The sequence below is a fragment of the Suricata suricatta genome, chromosome 11, assembly GCF_006229205.1.
Source record: "Suricata suricatta isolate VVHF042 chromosome 11, meerkat_22Aug2017_6uvM2_HiC, whole genome shotgun sequence".
NCBI classification, from domain to species: domain Eukaryota; kingdom Metazoa; phylum Chordata; class Mammalia; order Carnivora; family Herpestidae; genus Suricata; species Suricata suricatta.
In genome coordinates, this window is record NC_043710.1 from 99,708,344 (window position 1) to 99,729,972 (window position 21,629).

At 41.6% G+C, this 21,629-nt stretch overlaps 2 protein-coding genes across 3 annotated transcripts in view; one reads left to right on the forward strand and one right to left on the reverse strand.

Moving 5' to 3' along the window:
* LOC115306920 (protein NPAT) overlaps nt 1–4,577 on the reverse strand; it is a 44,145-nt gene extending 39,568 nt beyond the window's left edge. For both annotated transcript variants that reach the window (XM_029957489.1, XM_029957488.1), the window contains exon 1: nt 4,394–4,577. In XM_029957489.1, coding sequence (XP_029813349.1) covers nt 4,394–4,430 — 37 coding nt within the window. In that variant the 5' untranslated portion in view covers nt 4,431–4,577. The remainder of the gene's footprint in view (nt 1–4,393) is intronic.
* Nucleotides 4,578–4,774: 197 nt separating this feature from the next.
* The window catches only part of ATM (ATM serine/threonine kinase), a 114,457-nt gene continuing 97,602 nt past the window's right edge, over nt 4,775–21,629 (forward strand). Inside the window, 7 exon segments of the mRNA XM_029915683.1 lie at nt 4,775–5,274; nt 5,362–5,548; nt 6,994–7,101; nt 8,685–8,782; nt 8,865–8,977; nt 10,611–10,756; nt 15,940–16,104. Coding sequence (XP_029771543.1) covers nt 8,711–8,782; nt 8,865–8,977; nt 10,611–10,756; nt 15,940–16,104 — 496 coding nt within the window. The 5' untranslated portion in view covers nt 4,775–5,274; nt 5,362–5,548; nt 6,994–7,101; nt 8,685–8,710.

Here is a 21,629-nt window from a genome sequence, read left to right on the forward strand (position 1 = left end):
AGTACTAGATCGTAATGAGTTCTCTATTAGAATAACAGTGGAAGTTTCAGGTGTAAATTATTCCAAATCTCAAATGTTACAATGAAAATACAAAATAGGGATCAAAGGACCTCTTATTATAATACAAATAATTACTCTTCAATTAGTATTAGTGATTAATTCTCCTTTTTACTCCTAAAAACAGCTTCTGTGTAAACTTACTGTCAAAGATGTACAAAATGTAAGAAAACATGCCCGAGTTTCCTTTTTTCTTAATACTGTCTTGTGACTGCTATTTAGTGGAGGTAGTAATGAGTAACAAAACAAACCAAAGGGGAAATATAACTGGAAAAGAGAAAAGGATAAAATCCTAATTATACCTAGAGTATTAAAATTTTAGGAAATGAATGCCAAGAGTCGACCTTCTCTTTCATTCTATTTATGGAGAAAGAAAGGTGCCTGATGAAGAAAGCAAGAGATCTCAAAACACCCTACTTGAAAATATCTCCTTCACATATATTTTTTTTAATTAAAAAAATGTTTTATTTATTTTTGAGAGAGACAGAATGCAAGCAGGGTAGGGGCAGAGAGAGAGGGACACACAGAATCCAAAGCGGGCACCAGACTCTGGGTTGTCAGAGCCCAACATAGGTCTCAAACTCACAAACCATGAGATCATGACCTGAGATCAATCTGAGTTTCACCGACTGAGCCACTCAGGCACCTCAATCTCTTTCATATATTATAACACTTTCCCAGAAATTATTCAATTATTTAATGACATATAAAAAAATATTAAGTGATTCTTGGGAAGACTTAACTTACTTATATGACTAGATTCACAAATAACAAAAGTTTCTGTCTATAAAGAAGTTATCTAAAAGGGCCCAGAGGATACATATGCAACTAACTGCACTACAAAGCAAAGGCAGCAAGACAACAGGACTTACTTCCTGGGAGGACAGGGGCTAGAAAAAGTATCACTGAACTTGGGGGAAAATTATGACTTTCATGAAAAAGATGTTGAGTCTTGAAAGATGGTTGAGGAATCCCAACAAAGCTGATGAAAAGCATATACGGAGAGCATGCTCAGTCTGGAGGAAGCACAACGTGTATGATGGAGAACAGCTGGAGACACAATTGGAAAGACAGAATGGGTAAGGATCATAAAAAGCTGTAAAGGTCAGCAATATTTTTATGAACAAATAATAATATATTCTGAATGAACACAATCTGAAGAAAAACAAAACAACCTGGCTAAATGACAAGGACGCTCAGTAGGCAGAAAGGAATGTTATGATCACAGTTTCACATTTGTAGATATGTATTAAGTATTTATAAGGTCTTAGCTACATAAAGGAGAATAGGATCAGTGGCTCTTGACCTTCCCGGAGTGTGTAAATCCTGGCGGTTTGCTTTTAATCTCTTCTTCCTCTTTCTTTGGTAGGAAAGAGGAAACCTGAGCTCCTGTAGGCAATGTTTCCTAGGCTCCAGGTCAGCTGGCTTCTGGTGGCATCCAAACAACTGGAAGCACTGATGAGAGACTGCTAGTCGGAAGAAGCCATATTGTTTCATTTCTTCTTTGCCTTAGAATCTCATCTGTGACAGCTGCTCCCTCACCAGGCAAGTCTACCTTCCATCTTCCCCAGAGAGAACCCAGCTCTGTGTTGCTTCACCTCTCCTGGTCCTCCCAATTATCACAGTGGCTTCCTGCTGAGGCTACTTTGAGTCGGGGAAGGTAAGCTGCTTGTCTTCCTAGGTTTTCTATCACCAATGTATCCAATTCCCTCATTAAATCCCTTCACTTTACAGACTCACATTGGTTTACGTTTTCCTGAATGGATTCTTAATCATACAGAAAGGGACCATCCTATTTAGAAGTCCAAAAAAAGTTCTGGATCCTACACCCATAAAAATGCCCAATCTATACATAAACCTTTACAGTTTTGAGGGCTTCCAAGAACCCCTGAAGCCTATTTTATTAACTCCAGATCAAGAATACCAGGGACAAAAAGGTAACTTTCAGTTTGGGAAGATGGAAAATTTCTACAGGTGGATGATGGTAATGGTTACAGAACAACGTAAAAGTTCTTAATGCCATACAACTGTACTCTTAAAATGGCTCAAGTGCTGAATATATTTATACCATGCACAACTCACAAGAAATAAGTAAACACAGCGTTAGATAGAACATGAGGTGGGGTCTAGGAAAAGTATTGGGGAGGCAGGAGGGGCACGTGAAAGGGCAAACCGCCCTCCCAATTATGTGAACTCTAAAGGGAGGACTTACTTCTCTATTCTTAGCATTTAGCAGTGTTTAATTCTAAACAAAGATTTGCTTAAAGAACATTATGAATAAAAGGAGCCAACAAAAAAAGAGCTGCTAAAGGTGCTTTGTACTGAAAGAAGAATCATGATGAAATAATGAAACTATTACCATTTTAAGCCTCTACGCTTTGGAATTAAAAACCAACAGATGCTACCGGAAGTTTCAAGATACATAATATTAAATGAGAGGAGTGAGAATGAATGTGGGCAGACTTTTTGGTTTTAGACTATACTCTTTTGCACAAGTTGAAATTCTGGCAAGTGCACAGGTTTTTCAACTTTTAGACTAGCAGATGTAGTGTGAATAGTTTACGTTGATTTGTTCAGCAGTAAACATCAATAGCAAGACTACATGAGAAAAGCCCAAAAGAAGGCATGGGGGAGGGGCGGATATTAAGTAGGATTGGTGGCAAATGGAACTGTGAATGAAACAATTTTAGGATAAGAAACAATGAATTTGGAGTTTTTATCCATTAAAAAAAGGAGGAGGTCAAGCAGCACAGGGGCCTGTGGAGAACACAAGTAGGTGTGAATTATTCCAATTAGAAAATCTAATTGCTTTAACACCAACTGTTTTTAGCTGGGGGGTGATTCTGCCCTCCAGGGAACATACTGGCACTATGTGGAGATATTTTTTAAATGCCGTATGTGGGCGGGGGTCGGAGTTTGGTTTATTGGCGCCTCTCCATGGCTGCCAGGATCTAACCATCTCACCATCCCAAGGACAGCTCCCCAAAATAGTTATCTGGCTCCAGATGTCAATGGCGAACAGGGTGAGAAACCCTATTAAGGACTCCAGTCACAGAAACTCAAGAGTGGATTAACCAAATTGCCAAAACTCTAAATTCATAACCAAACGGGCGCCTGCCGGAAAAAACAAAGTATGTCAATGTTAACCTGGACCCTGTGAAGTGTATTTGAAACCAGTTTACATATAAACCTCATAAACGTAACAATTCCAAGACAGTCAGCTTTTTCTCACGGATAGAGATGGAGGCTAACTACTGATAAGTTCTGTTAAAGTGGACAGAAGATTTAACCAAACGTTAACAAAAATATTAAACGTATGTCATTAGTTTCTCCAAAAACGGGCTGTGGAATCGTTACCCTCTCCTGCTTCCTGCAAAATGCGTCCATCGAAAGGCCCCTGAGCGAAGCCCTGTTTTTCAGGACAGGACTGAGTACTTTAAAAAGACGACAAATGGGATTTTCTAACAATAAAGTAACAAGAGCAAGTGCTGTGGACGCGACGGGAAGTTTCATCACAGATGTTTACCATTTACTCTCAGGGGTGTCGCGAACGAGGTCTGCAAACCACTGGCTCGGGGTCTGAGGCTTTGAGTTTCCTACGGCTCTGGTGCTCAGCAGCACGACCCTCTCCGTTCTTTCGGGGGCCCGTTTCCCACCCAGACAATACGCCCCGACAACAGGCCCGCAGAACCGCTCGTCCTCAAATGGAGGAAAACACTAACCATCAGGACTATAAAACCGTTCGACTGGAAGGCGTTTCCTCTGCGAAATTTCTCGCCCGTCCTACGAACAGGAATTGCTGCTGTTTTCGAACACGCAGCTGACATTTCAGACCTCGGCGCCAGAAGACTGACTGTGGGGAGGGATGGGGAGGCAAGATCACCCCCGTTCGCCCCGCATTCGTAGTTCTAAGGGCAAGAGACGAACAGGGCGTCGGGAAGGTCTTTCTGCACGACCGAGTGGCTCGGAGACGTCCTCATTTTTCCTAATTTGGACGAGGCTCCGTCCGTCTCGTCCACAAGGCTCCTTGCAGGGGTCCCAATGAAGCGTGCGGGCCTGGCTCCCCCTCCGTATCCGGGCCTCAGGTATTCCGCCCGGGCTTTTCCTCGGCCCTCCCTTCGCCACGCAGCCTCCGGGGAGCGCAGCATCCGCACACAAAGAGGCTTACGCGGCGCGAGAGCCCGGCTGGGGGAGACCGGCCGCCGGTCAGAACTTGCAAGCGCGGAGGCAAAGCCCCGGAGTCAGCCTCCCCGCCCCGTAAGAGCCTCTGGCCCCAAAGGTCGCTCCGTCCTGCTCCGCCTGGCCCACTATCCGTCCCTCCCGCGCCCGCACTCACCCAGAACCAGCCGCGCAATGTCCGAAGGTAACAGCATGACCGAAGCCGCAGCAGGGACCGCAATAGGAGACGAGACTCAGGTGAAAGCCCACACACCGACACCTCCTGCGCCGCATCTCCCGGTTCCAGTGGCGGCACCGAACCCGCGGCAATTTGTCCCGCCTCTTTCGCCTCACGTCCGCCAATCGCTTCCGCCCGAGAAAGAAAGGCGCCGAAACGAAACCCGCCTCCTTTCCCGTAGGAATATCGTCACTTCCGTCCTCGCACACGGAGGGGTGGGGCTGAAGGCGGCGAGGAGGTGGGAAGCAGGCGCCGGAGACCCAGTCGGAGGGCGAGCGGCGAACGCAAGCTCGCGCGCCATTGGCGGGCAACGCGCAGGCGTGTTTGCTCAGACGAGCAGAATGTTTTGAGCGGAGCGAGCGCAGGTGGTGGAGAGCGTGCGGGGGGTCGTCGCGCATGGGCAGACGGTGCCCGCTCCTGGGTCACCCTGACTTCTTCCTCCGGAGACCTAGGCTGCGCGGCTACGCCGCGTTTGAACCGGAAGCGGGAATAGCGGGTGTCACCCTGGCTGGAGCCGCGGTGACCGCGGAGAAAGGCGAGTGGAGCGAGATTTAAGCTGCAGCCGCTTCAGCTGCCGCGTTGGGAAATAGCACTCTGGCTGTTCGGTGCAGCTGTAGGGGCGAGGCGAGCAGACAGTGGCTTGTGCGTGGGGGGATTTGAGACATCCGAGCCATTCGGTTCCAGCCCCCTGATCGCCGGTCTCACCTGCTGCACCCTAGTGGCCCATTTCTCCACGCCGCACTTTCTCCCGCAGTCTCTGCGATCCCGTAGCGGACTTACTAGCCTGGACTGTTCTTCCAAATGCCGCGTTGAATCTTCATGTGCGTCCCCTTTCCCTGTCCCCCTACGGCCCAGGCGTAACCAGATGACTTGATTAATCATGCTTCCCACTCATTCTTCTTTATTAGATTTGATCCACGAGCATCTGTTGAAGTTTAAACTGGATTGGCGTGCGTAGGAGCACCGACTGTGAAATTAACTTTTGCTGGAGCTGTAATTCTGGCTGTCGTCTATGCAACTGGGCTGTACTGTCTCTCCTGCAATAATTCTGGCCCGTCGTGAGCACTCAAGAGCGTTCGCTGCTGTTCTTGCCAGGTACCGAGAAGTTTTAGAATTAAAAAAAATTTTTCTTTTTAAACGAATGGCAGAGGGAGGGAGAGTGAGAATCCCAGGCAGGCTCCAAGCTTAGCGGAGGCCTAGATCCCACGACGCTGGGATCATGACCTGAAAAGAAATCAAGAGTCTACCCGTGGGCCCAGCTGCGTACAAGAAGTAAAGGGCAGCTCAGGGGGGTAATCTGAGCGAGAACTGTGATGGCAGAGGAGTAAATGAGGTTGTGTGGTGAGATCTCTAGTTGTTCACTTGCCCTGGAGGGGGATGACAGGGGCCTTGCAAACAAGGGGAGATGCATATAAAGGCACAAAGGGGTGGAAGGTTTCTGAAGCTCAAGAGTGAGATCTGGTATTCAATGAAATAGATGTGGGCAATTTTAGCATGCTGGGGTCTTAGAGGCAGGTGAAGATCACCCTGGGAGAACATAAGTCTGGACGCAAAGATTGTCTTGCAGGTGTGGGTGGAGGAAGAACCAGTAAAAGAGACTTAGGAAACAAAGAAAGTATTATGATATTTGCTAGCAATATTTGGGCATTTGCTGTGTTCCAGGCACTGTGTTAAACACGCACATGGACCCTTACAATACCTTTGAGCTAGGTTCTAGTATTGTTTTTCATTTTATCATTGACAGAACTGAGATTTAGAGGAAGTAGCTAACTTGCTCATGGTTATACAGTTTGTAAATGGCAGGACTAGGATTTGATCCAGTATGATCTAATAACTACAGAGGCCACACTATTACACCGGGAAGGGCTGGCATGCCAAGGGTAGAATTGTTTGCAGGAAGATGGGGTGTAGGCTTCATTGTCAAATTCTGCAAAGGGATCAACTTGATGGAGGTCTAACAAGGAACATTGGATTTGCCAATACACAGGCTGTTGCTGAGAAAATATGTATCATTCAGTTGCATGTTGGTAGTGAAATCTAGATAGTTCTGGATGAATGTATTGATTGAATTCTACATGATCTATTGATCAGTCAGCTATAGCTGACTACTTTGTAGTTCTTTGGTTTTCTTTCAATTCCTCCATCATACCATGCACTTTTCCATCTTTGGACCTTTTGGTGTTCCTAGTCTCCACTGAAATGTTGGCTCTCTAGCTGTTTCATTGATTGGCACCTGTTCAGATCTTGGCTTTGTTGTAACCTCTGCTGAGACATGTTCCCTGGCACCTTATCAAAAGTGATCTTCTCCATTGTTATTTTATATTGTGGGGTTTTTTTGAATCACATATCACAGTTTGGAATTACACATTGATTTTTCAGTATACTCGTTTTTCTTCACTCTCCCTCACTAGTTCACAGGGTAGGATTTGTGCCTCTTACCCCTAACATAGTACCTCAGACACAGTAGTTGCTCACTAAATGTTGTTGCATGTATCAGTGCATGAACATTTTGTGATTGAACTGTTGTGTTTTCTTGAAAGTAATTCATCTTTGAGAAACGGAAGAGAAAAACAGAAAGAAGCCAGCAGAAAAACCACAGCTTTATAAAAGAAAAGTTGAGGGCCACATCTTCCTGGAAGTGTCACATGGTCAGTGTCACATGCAATTTTTTTTACATTGCAAACAACATCTTTAGTGTATCTAGAAATAAATGTGCTTACTTTTATGGTTCTTTGGATATTGCTAATGTGTTTTCATTGGTTATAATCCCAGTTTCATTTTCCATATTGACTCAGTGCAAGAGTGTTTTAAGCTAAAAGTAAGAAGGGGGAGGAGTCCTAGACAAAACTGTGAGGCATGGAAATGAAAATGAAAATAATAGTTCTTTTCCTCAAGAAGTTTACGACCAAATGAATAAGACTATCAAGTAAATAACAACCTGTAATCTACAGCAGCGTAGAGGAGGTTGTACTAGGGATAAAGGAGTTAGAACAACGAATGAATAAAAATGTAGAAGCAAGTTAGACGTGAAATACATAGACTCATTAGGTTACCGTCACTGAGTGTTTAAAGAGAGTGTTGAAATAATCGTGTAGGAGAGATTTCTTCCTTTGTACAAAGATGTCTCAGTTCTAATTTTAAGATTCTGTGAGTTAAATAGTGGCAGGGAGACATACTTGATGTTTAAAGAATGAGTAGAATTTATGTGAATGCATCGATAAAGGACTCCCCCTCCTCTCCTTGAGGTAGGTAATACACAAAAACGTACATATTTTCATTGTAAACATTTATACCCTAACAAAAATGAAGCTTCTTTGTAAAGAGACTCAAAATTAATGAAACAAAATGCTTTTCTAACGTGACTTTTTTTTAAAGGTCATCAAAGGAAGGCTTGATTATGTTAAAAAACCCAAGAGGAAGAGAGCTACAGCAATGGCATTTAAACCCAGTAAAATGTAGTCGCTTTTTGACTTTTGCAAGTGATATCTCTGTAGTATTTTCTTGTAAGACAGGAACATAATTGTTCTTACAATTTTATGTTTTAAATGAGAACCATAAAGCCAATTGAGACTTGAGTGCTAGGCAAGGCTTATCAGCTCTGATAACCTCCTAGGTATCAATTCCAAAGCACAAGCAAATTATGCTTTTGGCTCAAAAAGTGATATAAGAAAGGGTGCTGCTAATAAAGTGTTAAATCCCTATGTGCCCTTTTCCTTGTTCTTGACCTGGCTGTCTTTTGTTCATCTTTTACGTTTTAATTTAAGTATCTTTAGGTATTATGTTTCCTAGAAAAGATCAGGTTATGATCTTGTGGTTTGTGAGTTTGAGCCCCGTGTCAGGCTCTGTGCTGACAACTCAGAGCCTGGATCCTGCTTTGGATTCTGTGTCTTTTTCTCTCTCTGCCCCTCCCCTGCTTATGCTCTATCTTGCTATAATAAATAAATAACATTTAAAAAACTTAAAAAAAAGTCCCAGAACAATAAATTACGTTTTCTATTTTTATCTCAGAACAATAAATTATGTTTTCTATTTTTATCCCTCTACTGCCCACAACTTTACATGTTGAAGCTTTGATATATTCTAAGAAAATCTCACTTGAACATGAAAACATTAAGAAAAACCACTGTATGTTTGAACACAGGGTACCTCTAGTTGTGTAGTTTGACCTGACTGTGCATTATACCACAACCTGAAGGTCTCAAGTAATTTTGCCTCTATGTATTTTTTACAGTGATGTGTTTTCTGAGGTTCTGAACCATGAGTCTAGCACTTAACGATCTGCTTATTTGCTGTCGTCACCTGGAACACGATAGAGCTACAGAACGAAGGGTAGTAAATTCCTGAAATTTTATCTTTCGTTGAAGTAAGTGTGTGATGGGCAACCCATTACCATGTTCTTCTTCATTTTCAGAAAGAAGTTGAGAAATTTAAGCGTCTTATCCGGGATCCTGAAACTGTTCAACATTTAGATCGGCATTCAGATTCCAAACAAGGGAAATACTTGAATTGGGATGCTGTTTTTAGGTATTCCATTCTAATTTTTTTTTTTAGTGTCTTTAGTTTTCTCTTTCATTTTTATTTCGTGTGATATTTTTGTATATGTAGGCCTTATTTATCTTTGCTTCCTCTATACTATTGTGCCTTGCATATAAAATTGGTGTTTCATAGTTATCTGAAAAATAGTTTTTAAAGGATGTTCATATAGAAAAAGTTAATTTTTTAAGTCATTCGATCAGTAAAAGGTCTTAGACATATCTCACTCAAGATTAGAGAAAATTCTGGGGCACTTGGGTGGCTCAGTATGTTGAGCATCTGACTTCAGTTCAGGTCACAATCTCACATTTCATGGGTTCAAGCCCTGTGTCAGGCTTGTGCTGACAGTGTGGCGCCTACTTGGGATCCTTTCTCTCCTTCTCTCTCTGCCATTCCGTGCTTGTGCTTTCTCAAAATAATAAAATACAATCATTTGAGAAAATTTCCTTTCGTACTAGTTCAAAAGACTGCATTTCCAATTTGAGAATAAAATTAAGTTATAAAAAATACTCTGTTATCTTTACTACCTTTAAAGCTTGGGTTTTTTTTTTTTTTTTTTTTTTTTTTGGGAGAAAGAGAGAGCACACAGGAGGGTGAGGGGCAGAGAGAAAGGGAGAGAGACAGAGAAAGGGGGAGAGAGAGAATTCAAGCAGATTCTGCACTGTCAGTGCTGTGGAGTTTGATGCAGGGGTCAAACCCACAATCTGTGAGATCATGACCTGAGCTGAGACCAAGAGCTGGATGCTCAACAGACTTAGTCCCACAGACGCCCTTGTTACTTTTACATCTTCGTTGTTCTCAGTAACTACCATATGTTAGATTTTAACAACAAAAATTACAGAATAATTTCCACATATAGTTAAGAAAAACAAAATTTAGGCATTGGAAAGACAATTGACTGCTGGACTAGAGTGGCAGACAGAATTGATGCCTTTTTACATTAAGATACAACTTGTAACTCTGAAGTCTGTAACTAGAAATAGATTATAAGACTTAGGAAACATGTAGAATATTTTAAATTAATAGAGAGTACTGGGAAACATGAAACAACATTTTCAGTGAAGAGGAAGTGTATTTACTTGTTACTGTTTAGAACACTTTTCTTTTTAGCGCTTATTTGACTTCCAGGGCAGATAACATGAGAAATGCATGCTTCTTTTCCTCTGGCTACTTAGTGTATTACAAATCCCACAACTGTAGTTATTATCTGAGGATGAACATTTTGGTTAAGCTCATCAGTTAGGTCAGAGATGCACTTGGTCCTTCTAGCTACTTATGAATATTCTGTAGACAGCCTTCAGTCAAAGGCTTCTAGAAGGGTTACCAACTGCCTAGGAAAGGGGTGGGTTGTACAGAGTAACAGGTAAGGAAGAACCAAGGGCCCTAATAGCATTGTAAGCTTTTAATAATAAGGCGAGATCACGGAGGCTGTCGATCCAGACCAGATTTGAAAGTGGCGTGGCGGGGCCTAGGCCTTGAAAGAGAAAATTGTTCTGTTTAGCTGGTGCATTGATTGAAGCATTGTGGCTTGTTTTCTGTGTAATGGCATAAGGACTTTTTAGAACTGTTTTAATAATTTAAGCATGTAATGAGTTCTCTGAAATTCCATTTTGTTTCCTTGAAGATTTTTACAGAAATATGTTCAAAAAGAAACAGAATGTCTGAGAACAGCAAAACCAGGTGTATCAGCCTCAGCACAAGCCACCAGGCAGAAAAAGATGCAAGAAATCAGTAGTTTGGTCAAATACTTCATCAAGTGTGCAAATAAAAGTAAGTGATGTCGTTAGTTGTGAGGAACTGATTTATTAAGAGTGACTGTTGCCCGAGTTTGGTTGGAATGTGTTGAGGTAACAGCTGAGTGCTAACTCTGATTTCTGGTACATATCTCGGATTTTAATACTATAGATTCAAATATTTGGACAAATTTATGCAAGCATGGAATGGTAGCCTTGGGTTGAAAGATTAGAAATTACTATTCCAGCGTCCTATTCTTCTTGGACCCCCTCTATTCTTAGCATTTAGGTGGCCTTAATGATCCAATGTAAACCTTTTTTTCTTTTTTTTAATGTTTATTTATTATTGAGAAACAGAGACAGAGCACGAGCATGGGCGGGGCAGAGAGAAGGGGAGACACAAAATCCGAAGCCGGCTCTAGGCTCTGAGCTGTCAGCACAGAGCCTGATGGGGGCTCAAACCCATGAACTATGAGATCATGACCTGAGCCAAAGTTGGATGCATAACTAACTGAGCCACTCTAGCGCCCCTAAACATAACCTTTTGAGGCTTTTTTCCTTGTTTTTGAATAGCTTTTATAGTAGTGAAAACCTGTCTCCCTTTGTATTGCCTTCTGGGGTAATACAGACAAATCCTAATAAATTTTTTTCAGTACGACATCCTTTGAGGTATTTGAAGTTAGCCACGACATTTCCTCTGAAGCTTTTTCTCTAAGCTAAACAGATAAACTTCCTTCAGCTCGTATGACCTCGTTTTTATTTCAGTCTCTTCTGAGTTCTCTTCAGTTTAATTCTGTCTAAAAGCCTGGGACTCAATTATAGATATGTTCTGATTGGCTAAGAGCAGCACGAGGCTTTTACTTTATACTTCTACTAACTCATTTTTGAGATCACAGTAGCTTTCTTGGCAGTCAAAACCCATCCTCTTGACTGTAACTGTGCCTACTATTGATTAAAAAAAAAAAACTCCACAATTTTTTTGCTCCTGATATGAGCCACATATTTTCGTTTTGAACTGGTGCGGTGAATATTTTAAAGAGTTGATATTTTTGATTCAAAATGCAGGATCCTTGTAGACTCATGTAAGGAAATGGGCTTCATACAATCCTGAAAACTAGAAGCAGAAATGTTTTATTTATGGACTCTTGGGCTCAAACTCTGTTCACTCTTCATAGATAAAGATGTGTCTTTGAGATACCAAGTTTAGTTAAGAATCAAAAGAGCTATTGAATCACTATATATTGGACAGCTGAAAACAATATAACACTGTAGGTGAACTATCTTGGAATTAAAATGAGAAACTTAGTAAAATAAAAAGAATCCGAAAAGCCCAGTGTTGATAAACGTTATTAAGTAGAAGGATATAGATGGTTAGCGAATGATATTTTAGAATGGAACTGTGAGACTTGAGTTTAAAAAGCAGTGGTTTATATCAAAACCCTAGAGGAGAAAGCAGGAAACAGCCTCCTTGACCTCAACCACAGCAATTTCCTACTCGCCACATCCCCAAAGGCAAGGGAATCAAGAACAAAAATGAACTATTGCACCTCATCAAGATAAAAAGCTTCTGCACTGCAAAGGAAACAATCAAAAAAACTAATAGACAACCGACAGAATGGAAAAGATAGTTGTGGATGGCATATAGGATAAAGGGCTAGTGTTCAAAATCTACAAGGAACTCACCAAAGTCCACACCCAAAAGACAAATAATCCAGTGAAGAAATGGGCAGAAGACATGAATAGACACTTCTCCAAACAGGACATCCAGATGGCCAACAGACACATGAAATGATGCTCAGTGTCACTTATCATCAGAGAAGTACAAATCAAAACCACACTGAGATACCACTTCACGCTGGTCAGAGTGGCTAAAATGAACAAATCAAGAGACTATAGATGCTGGCAAGGGTTTGGAGAGATGGGCAACCTCATGCACTGTTGATGGCAAGGAACACTGGTACAGCTGCTCTGGAAAACTGTGGAGATTCCTCAAAAAACTATCCATAGAACTCCCCTATGACCCAGCAATAGCACTGCTAGGGATTTACCCAAGGGGTATAGAAGTGCTGATGCATAGGAGCACATGTACCCCAATATTCATAGCAGCACTTTCAACAGTAGCCAAATGATGGTAGAGCCTAAATGTCCATCACCTGATGAATGGATCAAGAAGATGTGGTTTATCTATATAGTGGAGTACTACATGGCAATGCGAAAGAATGAAATCTGGCCATTTGTGACCTCGAAGGTGTCATGCTAAGCGAAATAAGTCAGGCGGAGAAGGACAGATCCCATATGTTTTCACCCATGTCTAATAGGAGAAACTTAACAGAGGACCATGGGGAGGAAAAGAGAGGAAAGAGTTGGGGAGAGGGAGGGAGGCAAATCATGAGAGACTCTTGAAGACTGAGAACAAGCTGAGGGCTGATGGGGGAGTGGGAGAGGGGAAAGGTGGGTGATGGACATGGAGGAGGGCACCTGTGGGGAAGAGCACTGGGTGTTACATGGAAACCAACTTGAAAATAAACTATAAAAATAAATAAATAAATAAATAAATAAATAGCAACGGTTTAGCAGAAATTTACTTTTCTAGCTCTGAGCTGCCAGTTGTGTGGATGCGGCAAGCCTGTCTCAGGGACTTCAGCATTGACAGGAAAGCTGCTCTGAAATACTCTGCACCTGCTTTTGCCCAATATGATAGCCTTGCATTTATTAAAATTTGATTACTTGGCTACTGACATTGGGTTCTTAATAGATTTTAATCTGTACTTAAAAGTGTTAGGGAGGGGTGCCTGGGTGGCTCAGTTGGTTGAGCATCCGACTTCAGCTCAGGTCATGATCTCATGGTTCGTGGGTTCGAGCCCTGCCCTGGGCTCTGTGCTGACAGCTCAGAGCCTGGAGCCTGTTTCCGATTCTGTGTGCCCCTCTTTCTCTGACCCTCCCCTACTCATGCACTGTTTCTGTCTCTCAAAAATATATAAATGTTTAAAAAAATTTTTTTAAAAAGTGTTAGGGAGAGAAAAATACCCAAGCCCATTTGTAGCTCCCCAAAAAAGTTTGCCACATGTAATTTTGCTTTAGAGTGAAAAGGCCTTCAATCACAAAGTTATCAGTGGACATTACATTTGAAAATGTGTAAAAGTATCAATATTTTGGGTTTCAGGAATGAGTAGATGAATTGTCAATATGAGATCATTTAAATGGTTAAAAATTGGTTTTTATTTGAGGCTTCCTTTTCCTTCAGGTTTAACTTTGATTTTTTTTTTTTTAATGTTTATTTTTGAAGGAGAGAGAGGCAGGGTGGGGGTGGGCAGAGAGCAAGGGAGACACAGAATCTGAAGCAGGCTCCAGGCTCCTAGCTGTCAGCACAGAATCCGACGCAGGGCTCAAACTCATGAGCTCACGATCTGGTAGATCAAGAACTCAGCTGGAGTCGGATGCTTAAGTGACTGAGCCACCCAGGTGCCCCAGTTTCAGGTTTAACTTTGTAACTTAAATGTCTTTAATCTCAGAATAAAGTTAGGGTGGTACTATCATGGCATCTGACTTCTTTGTCGTTTTCAAAGAGTTGGGAGAATCGATGAGAATTGAAACACAATTGGAATTCAAGGTATGATGAAAGAAACAGATTCAAAAAAGACAGCTGGGAAGGAACCAATGAGCAAATACGGGTCATTCGTTTATGTAGGCATTTATCTGCCTCTGCACAAAGCACATGTGTAAAATGTGAAGTTGTTTGAGGTTACTTAACTCCTTTTCAGCCAACTTAATTGTCCTCTGGGGGGAGATTTTTTTTAGAAAAGAATGTCAGCATAATTCCTGAGACATTTCTCAAAGTTGGCAGAACAAGGAAATATGTTGGGACTAAGATCATAGGGAAATGTGATTTCATCCTAACATTAATTTATGCAGTTACTCAATAAATGTTGACTAAGTAATTACTATTTAGGACAGTTACTGGGTTGTGTTGCGATATAGAGATTAATTAATTCCTTAGGGATATTATAATATAACAGACGTTATGGATAAGAAAATGTAACAAGGACTGTGAGAGACAGACGCACAGGGTGTTAAAGCAGAGGATCGTGGGATTGTGCATTTCACCATTGGCCAGAGATGCTGAAAATTATAATATAAGCTGAAAGTGGAAGTAATATTCAAATTATGTCAGAGTATATTTATTTAGCATAGTTTGATGGTTTTCACCATAAGAAAATGCTAAACCACAGTATAATAAGATATGTATGACTTGTGACCTGCTGATAGCTTAGAAAAAAACATGTTACGGGTGGTTAATGTTGAAGTACGATAAAATTTTAGCTGCAACATCAGTGTGATCTGCTGAAAATAAGAAACAGTTTTGGGGCGCCCGGGTGGCTCAGTCGGTTAAGCATCTGACTTCGGCTCAGGTCATGATCTCACGGTTTGTGGGTTCGTGCCCCACATCAGGGTCTGTGCTGACAGCTCAGAGCCTGGAGCCTGCTTCGGATTCTGTGTTTCCCTCTCTCTCTCTGCGTCTCCCCCATTCATGCTCTGTTTCTCTCTGTCTCAGATAAATAAACATAAAAAAAAGAAACCAGTTTTTAAATGTCCTTTTGTTACCTTTAAGAAGATACCCATTAGTACTGAATTTTTAGGACCTCTAATAAAAGTAGAAATATTACTGCCTTACATACTTTTATGTCCTATATGCTATTGTAGGATTTGAAAGTAACTTGGTTCTTAAAGTAAATATCCTCCTTCCAATCTCAGGTTATTCTAATGAATTCATTCTTTTTAAAAATTACCAAGGAATGTTGGATCATTTTAGGTCTAATGCCAGAAATTGTGAATTATTGAGGATAGGATGAATGATTGTTTTTGCTAAATGTTCCCATAGAGATCAGCAAACTTCTTTTGTCAAGGGGCCAGACTGTAAATGTTTTCGACTTTTCAGGCTGTCTAGTCTCTGTCTCAGTTACTCAGCTCTGCTGTCGTGGGTGAAGGTAGCCGGAGACAATATGTAAACGAGTGGACTTGGCTGTGGCCCTGTAAAACTTTATTTTCCAAAACAGGCAGCTGGCTGCATTTTGCCCTAGGGCCATAGTTTGCTATTCCCTGCTCTACGAGAAAGAGTTCATAGTAATTTCCCACATCAAATTATTTATATAGTTTAATTCCAGGTATTGTTGTTTTTCTTAAAATTTGTATGTTTTTATTTACTTGTTTATTTTTAAATAGGAGCACCCAGACTGAAATGTCAAGAACTCTTAAATTATATCATGGATACAGTGAGAGATTCGTTTAACGGTAATGTTTATGGGGCTGACTGCAGCACTATACTACTCAAGGATATTCTCTCAGTGAGAAAATACTGGTGTGAAATATCTCAACAGCAGTGGCTAGGTATGTTTTGAAGTTTCTTATTTTTGAATCTTTTCTGTGAAATGAAATGTCACTAATAGACCGGTGAGAATCTGCATCCCTCAAGTGATCTGTCGTTTCACAGTATTCTAGTAAAATTAAATAGTTACAGAATCCAACACCTAGTTTTATTTATTATGGACTTCTCAAGTTATTGTCTGTATCAGAGATCAGGAGTTACAGAATTGAAAGAAGCCATCCCTGTTCTCAAGAACTTGACAGGCCAGTGGCAGGAAAAAACCAAATAAACCAAAAATTTTAAACACTATGTCATAGATAATGTTTGGGCGTTTGGGCGCAGTGAGTTCACAGATCAGTGACATCCAAATCCCACCAAGATTAGAGTACAGAAAAGAAAACCCGGAAGGAGAGGTGTTGTAAAAGTGAAAGCAAACAGAGCCTCAGGGTAGAAGGGGGATGACACTTTAAGTGTGGTAGAAATGATAAAACACCTTGGAGTCCCGTTGGATTGGGTTTGTAGCAGGTCACTTATATGGTAACGCTCCTCAGAATAGTAGCCCAGGAGGTACAGGCCCTGCTGACTACGAGATAAGGAGAGTGGGTGCCAGGGAGGGATCTAGTGTTTTTGACAGCCTGCAGGTGAAAGTTAGTGGAGACCACAAAGGAAGGAAGTTAGGGTCAGAGACTGAAATATTCGAGTTGGTTGATTTCAGAGGCGGAGCATGTCTGGTGCTGACTGGGTTCAGCGGGTGAGAAGGGGATCTGGCTTCCAGGAAGTCACTCTGAGCCGTACATTGGAGTCCTCTAACACAGCCACCTCTGAAAATCTAAAAGCTCAGTATTTTTCATTGAAGGTATTCAAGACAAATTGTGTTAACTACCTGTAAAGACGTTTGTCTCTATTTGTTGTCAGTTTTTTCATTTCAAAATGAGATACATGTGGACAGTAAAACCATGACCTGATCAGTGCCCTGCATTATACTCTACTGCTCCCATGTGAAGAAAAGCCTTCTGAGCTGTTGTGTTAATTTCTTAGGTGTCATCTGGGGCCTTTATTCTCGTTCTGAACATAAGGGAGGCTGTATCCCAAACTTGACCCTCAACAAGTCTAGTAGAGAATAGGCTAGTGATATCCTGGCTGCTGCGACACCTTTCTCTGACCAAAGTGGTCCACCCTAGATATCCAGAGGGTTTGCGTATTTTAGATAATTACATGGGACCGTGGGTCTCTCTGAAACAAAAGTGGTCCTTCCTGTAGTTCCATCTTCTGGCATGTTCTCTGCAGTTCTCTTTTTATTTTTAACTGTACTACTTTCACTTCTCACAATCTGCCCTTTGGTTGAATCGTTTTTCTAGTTAGCTCCCTCCTCTGATGGGAACTTCTTCTCTAATGAGGACTTTGCTCAAGAAGTGAAGTTTATGTTCAGAACCCATGCTTGGTAGTGATGTTGATAGAGCCCATGGTTGGGGACGAGACTGTTTAGAGGAGATGAGAAGATGGCCTGCAGCCAGCCAGCCTTTTCATATAAAGTTTGGAATCAGGTTGTTGATTTCTACAGAAATCCCTGCCGGGATCTTGGTAGGGCCTCCATGTCGGGCTCTGTGCTCACAGCTCAGAGCCTGGAGCCTGCTTTGGATTCTGTGTCTCCCTCTCTCTCTACTCAACCCTACTCACACTCTCTCTCTCTCTCTCAAAAATAAAAAATTAAGAAAAAAAAATATGTAGGCTCTATAGTGGTATTGCCTCTTTCATTTTCTGGTCTTACTAGTTCTTTCCTTATGTTTATTTTAGGTTTAATTTGTTTTCTAGTTTCTTTACATAGAAGCTTACATCATTGGTCTGACAGTTTCTTTACTAATATGTGTATTAGTACACTTAATAAATTTTAATAATATTAAAATATTTAAAAATATGTTCTAGTTTTTCTTGAGAGTTCTTCTTTGAGCTATGGATTATTTGGAAGTGTGTTATTTAATTTCCAGTTGCTTGCGGTATTTTCCTATTTTTTTGTTTCGTTTTCCTTCTTATAGTTTTTAGTCTAATTAGATTATTATCAGACAACACTTCTTATTTTTATAATTGTTATGATTTCTTTTATGGCCCAGGATAATGTCTAATTTGATGAATGCTCCATATGCCTTTGAAAAGAATGTCTGTGTGCTGTTTTGGGTGAATTATTCTACAAATGGCAAACTGGAGTCAGTTGGTTGATGGTGTTCAGTCTTGTAACAGACTGGTGTGAGACCCCGAGTGACAAGTGAGGAAATGGATTAGCAAATACGTCACTTTCCAAGGCTTTGGTTGTCAGGGGAGGAGAAAGAGGAGAGTAACTGGACTATGTATAACTGTAATCGGAAGGATTTCAGGGAGGGAGAGAATCTGAATACACAGGGAAATGGACTATTTTCTGAGAATAAATATTTTTAGGAGAAGAGCTCTGGGATTGTCCTAAGGAAGAGGGTAGTTTTCTGATACGGTAGGAAGGCAGAACCGTTAGAACCGCTGCTTTCCTGGACCATGCCCAGTCCTTCCCGTGGCCTTCGAAGAAGCACCGGGTAGCCCCGCCTGCCTCGCTGACCGTAACCAGAAGCCCACCCCGTTCCTGCTGGTCTCCGTGTTCTGGGCTCACTCCCATCCTGCAGGTCTGTGTTCTGGCTACAGCAGCTTTTAATCAGAGTCTCTAACCCAGTGGTTTCCAGACCTTTTTTTAAAAAACAGACTGCCTTTTTTTTAGAGCTGTTTGAGATTCATGGCAAACTTGAGCAGGAAGTCCAGAGTCCGTGCGAACCCTCATACACACGCACGTCTTCTGCCGCTGACAGCATCCGGTGCCAGAGCGGCACGTTTGTTTCAGTGAGCCCATGCTGACTCCTCCCGTCACCCGGCGTCCACAGTGGACGTTAGGGTCACTTTTGGCGTCTTCTATAGATTGTGACAAATGTGTAGTGACAGGTATTTACCATTAGAGTGTCACATAGGCTAGTTTCACTGCCGTAGAAATCCCCTGTGTTCTGCCTGTGCATTCTTCCCTTCCCACTGATCCCCAGCAACCGGGGATCTTTTTACAGTCTGTCTGGGTTTGCCTTTTCCCGAATGTCATGTAGTTGGCAACATGTAGTACGTGGTCTTATCACACTGGTTTCTTTCACTTAGTAAGATGCATTTAGGGGTTCCTCCATGTCGCTTTGTGGCTTGCTAACTTCTTTTTAGCGCTGAATAATATTCCATTGTTTCCATGTGCCACAGTGTAATTATCCAATCATATAGTGAAGGGCACCTTGATTGCTTCCAAGTTTCAGCAGTTATGAATAAAGCTGCCGTAAACATCCGTGTGCAGACAGGTCCAGCTCATTTCAGTAAATACCAGGAAGCATCGTTGCTGGATCGCATGGTAGAAGTTTGTGCAGTTTTACATGAAGCTGCCAAAGCCTTCTTCCCAAATGGGCCATTGTTGATTTCTGTAGCAGTAGAGCTTAATTTTTATTTGTAATTACTTTTCATTTAAAAAATAAGAGTACAGGGCGCCTGGGTGGCTCAGTCGGTTAAGGCTCTGACTTTGGCTCAGGTCAGATCTCACATTCGAGCCCTGCATCAGGCTCTGTGCTGACATCTGGCTCAGAGCCTGGAGCCTGCCTCAGATTCTGTGTCTCCCTCTCTCTCTGACCCTCCCTCTCTCATGCTCTGTCTCTCTCTGTATCAAAAATAAATAAAACATTAAAAAGTAAATTTTAAAAAATAATAAAAAATAAGAGTTCTAGTATTTCCTTCTGACACTGCTATGGATCCGCTCTCACTGTTCCGAGAGTGCAAGCCCTTTCTTGCTTCTTGATATTTGTCCTTCTCTTTTTAGAGTCCACCCTTTGTGTGGCTGGCTTCTCCTCCTCCTGCAGGTCTCAACTTGATGCCACTGCTGTGTTCTGATCACCCCTTCTAAATGTGTTCCTCTCTTTTTATTTTCTACCAGAGCACTCAATTTCCTTCACAATGCTTTTTTGAAAGTAAATGATAGACTTCTAAATTCAGAGGTCAAAAGAAAAGTCTTCAAGGTAATCAAAGTATACTTAGAACTGGATGAAAATGAAAAAAAAATACAAGGTGTCAAAATTTGTAGAATCCAGCTAAAGTTATGTGGAGAGGACAGTTTACAGCATCAACTGCCCACACTAGGAAGGAGGAAAAGTCTCACATCAGTAATCTTAGCTTCCATCTCAAGAAACAACAAAAACAAAACCAAACACTTTGAAGCAAGTCGAGAAGCAGAAATCACTGGAATTGAAAACAAAAACAATAGAGAACAATTAATTAAATAAAAAGCTGCTTCTTTAAAAACATCAAGAAAATCTAGAAGCAGTAGCAGGAGTGACTTAACATACAAAAGAAGACACAAATTGCTGATATGAGGAAGGAAATAGATATAATTGCACGTTTTATAGCTATTAAAAGAGTAACAACATACTATGAACAGCTCTCTGCATTTAAATGGAGCAGTTCCTTTAGGGATTCTTTTTTTTCTTTAATGTTTATTTTTAAGAGACCGAGCATGAGCGGAGGAGGGGCAGAGAGAGAGGGAGACCCAGAATCTGAAACAGGCTCCAGGCTCTGAGCTGTGAGCACAGAGCCCGATGGGAGGCTCAAACCCACAAACCGTGAGTTCAAGATCTGAGCCAAAGCAGACACTTAACTGACTGAGCCACCCAGGTGCCTCTGGAGCAGTTCCTTTAAACCACACCCTGTCAGAGCTTAAGAGCTTATCCACTATTAAATAAGTACTCTGAATAGTGATGAATCGGCAATTTAGACCATTTATACAGGACACTGGGAATAAGGCAAGGATGTGTGCCCTCTGCTCTCCTGCTGAGCATGATTCTGGAGGTTCCAGACGTGGCAGTTAGGAAAGGAAATAAAGGGCATACAGATTAGAAAGATCTAAAGAAAACTACTCCTGTTTGCAGATACCATGAGTGTCTGTGTATAAAGTCCTAAGAAATCTATATTTAATTTAATTTTCTTTAACTCCAAGTCCTTTTTAACATCGTGTCTCTTTGCTATTCGTTCTTTGAGCTTTTCCGTTGGTGTTGAATTCATGGAGGATGTGTCCGACACCCTTTTTTTGAAGCATTTGGACTCTATACTTCTAAAACATTTGTTGACTGTCTTACACCAGTGTTTTTTAACCACTTACTAGGATAGTATGTAGGATTCTATGAGAATTGGGATCAACTTCCCTGAACTAACATAAATGCCCTGTAACTTGAGCTCTAATCCAAGACATTTGGCTTTTTCATTTCACCTCTCTGCGCCTCCCAACTTATAAGAGGGAAATGATCAAGATTATAAGGGTTGATAGATGGAGGCAGAGGCGAGAGGAAAGAGAGAGACCAAGTTATGGAGCCAAGAGAGCCTTTATTGGAGTCTGCAATTCCTGGGCAAGGTTCCGTGACTCTGGAGCGGGGAGTCAGGGAAGTCGCGCCTGATATGGGAGAGCAAGGTGTTTTATGGGTGCAGGAGTTCCGGGTTTGAGCTCAGGTGGGCTGATAGCCACGTA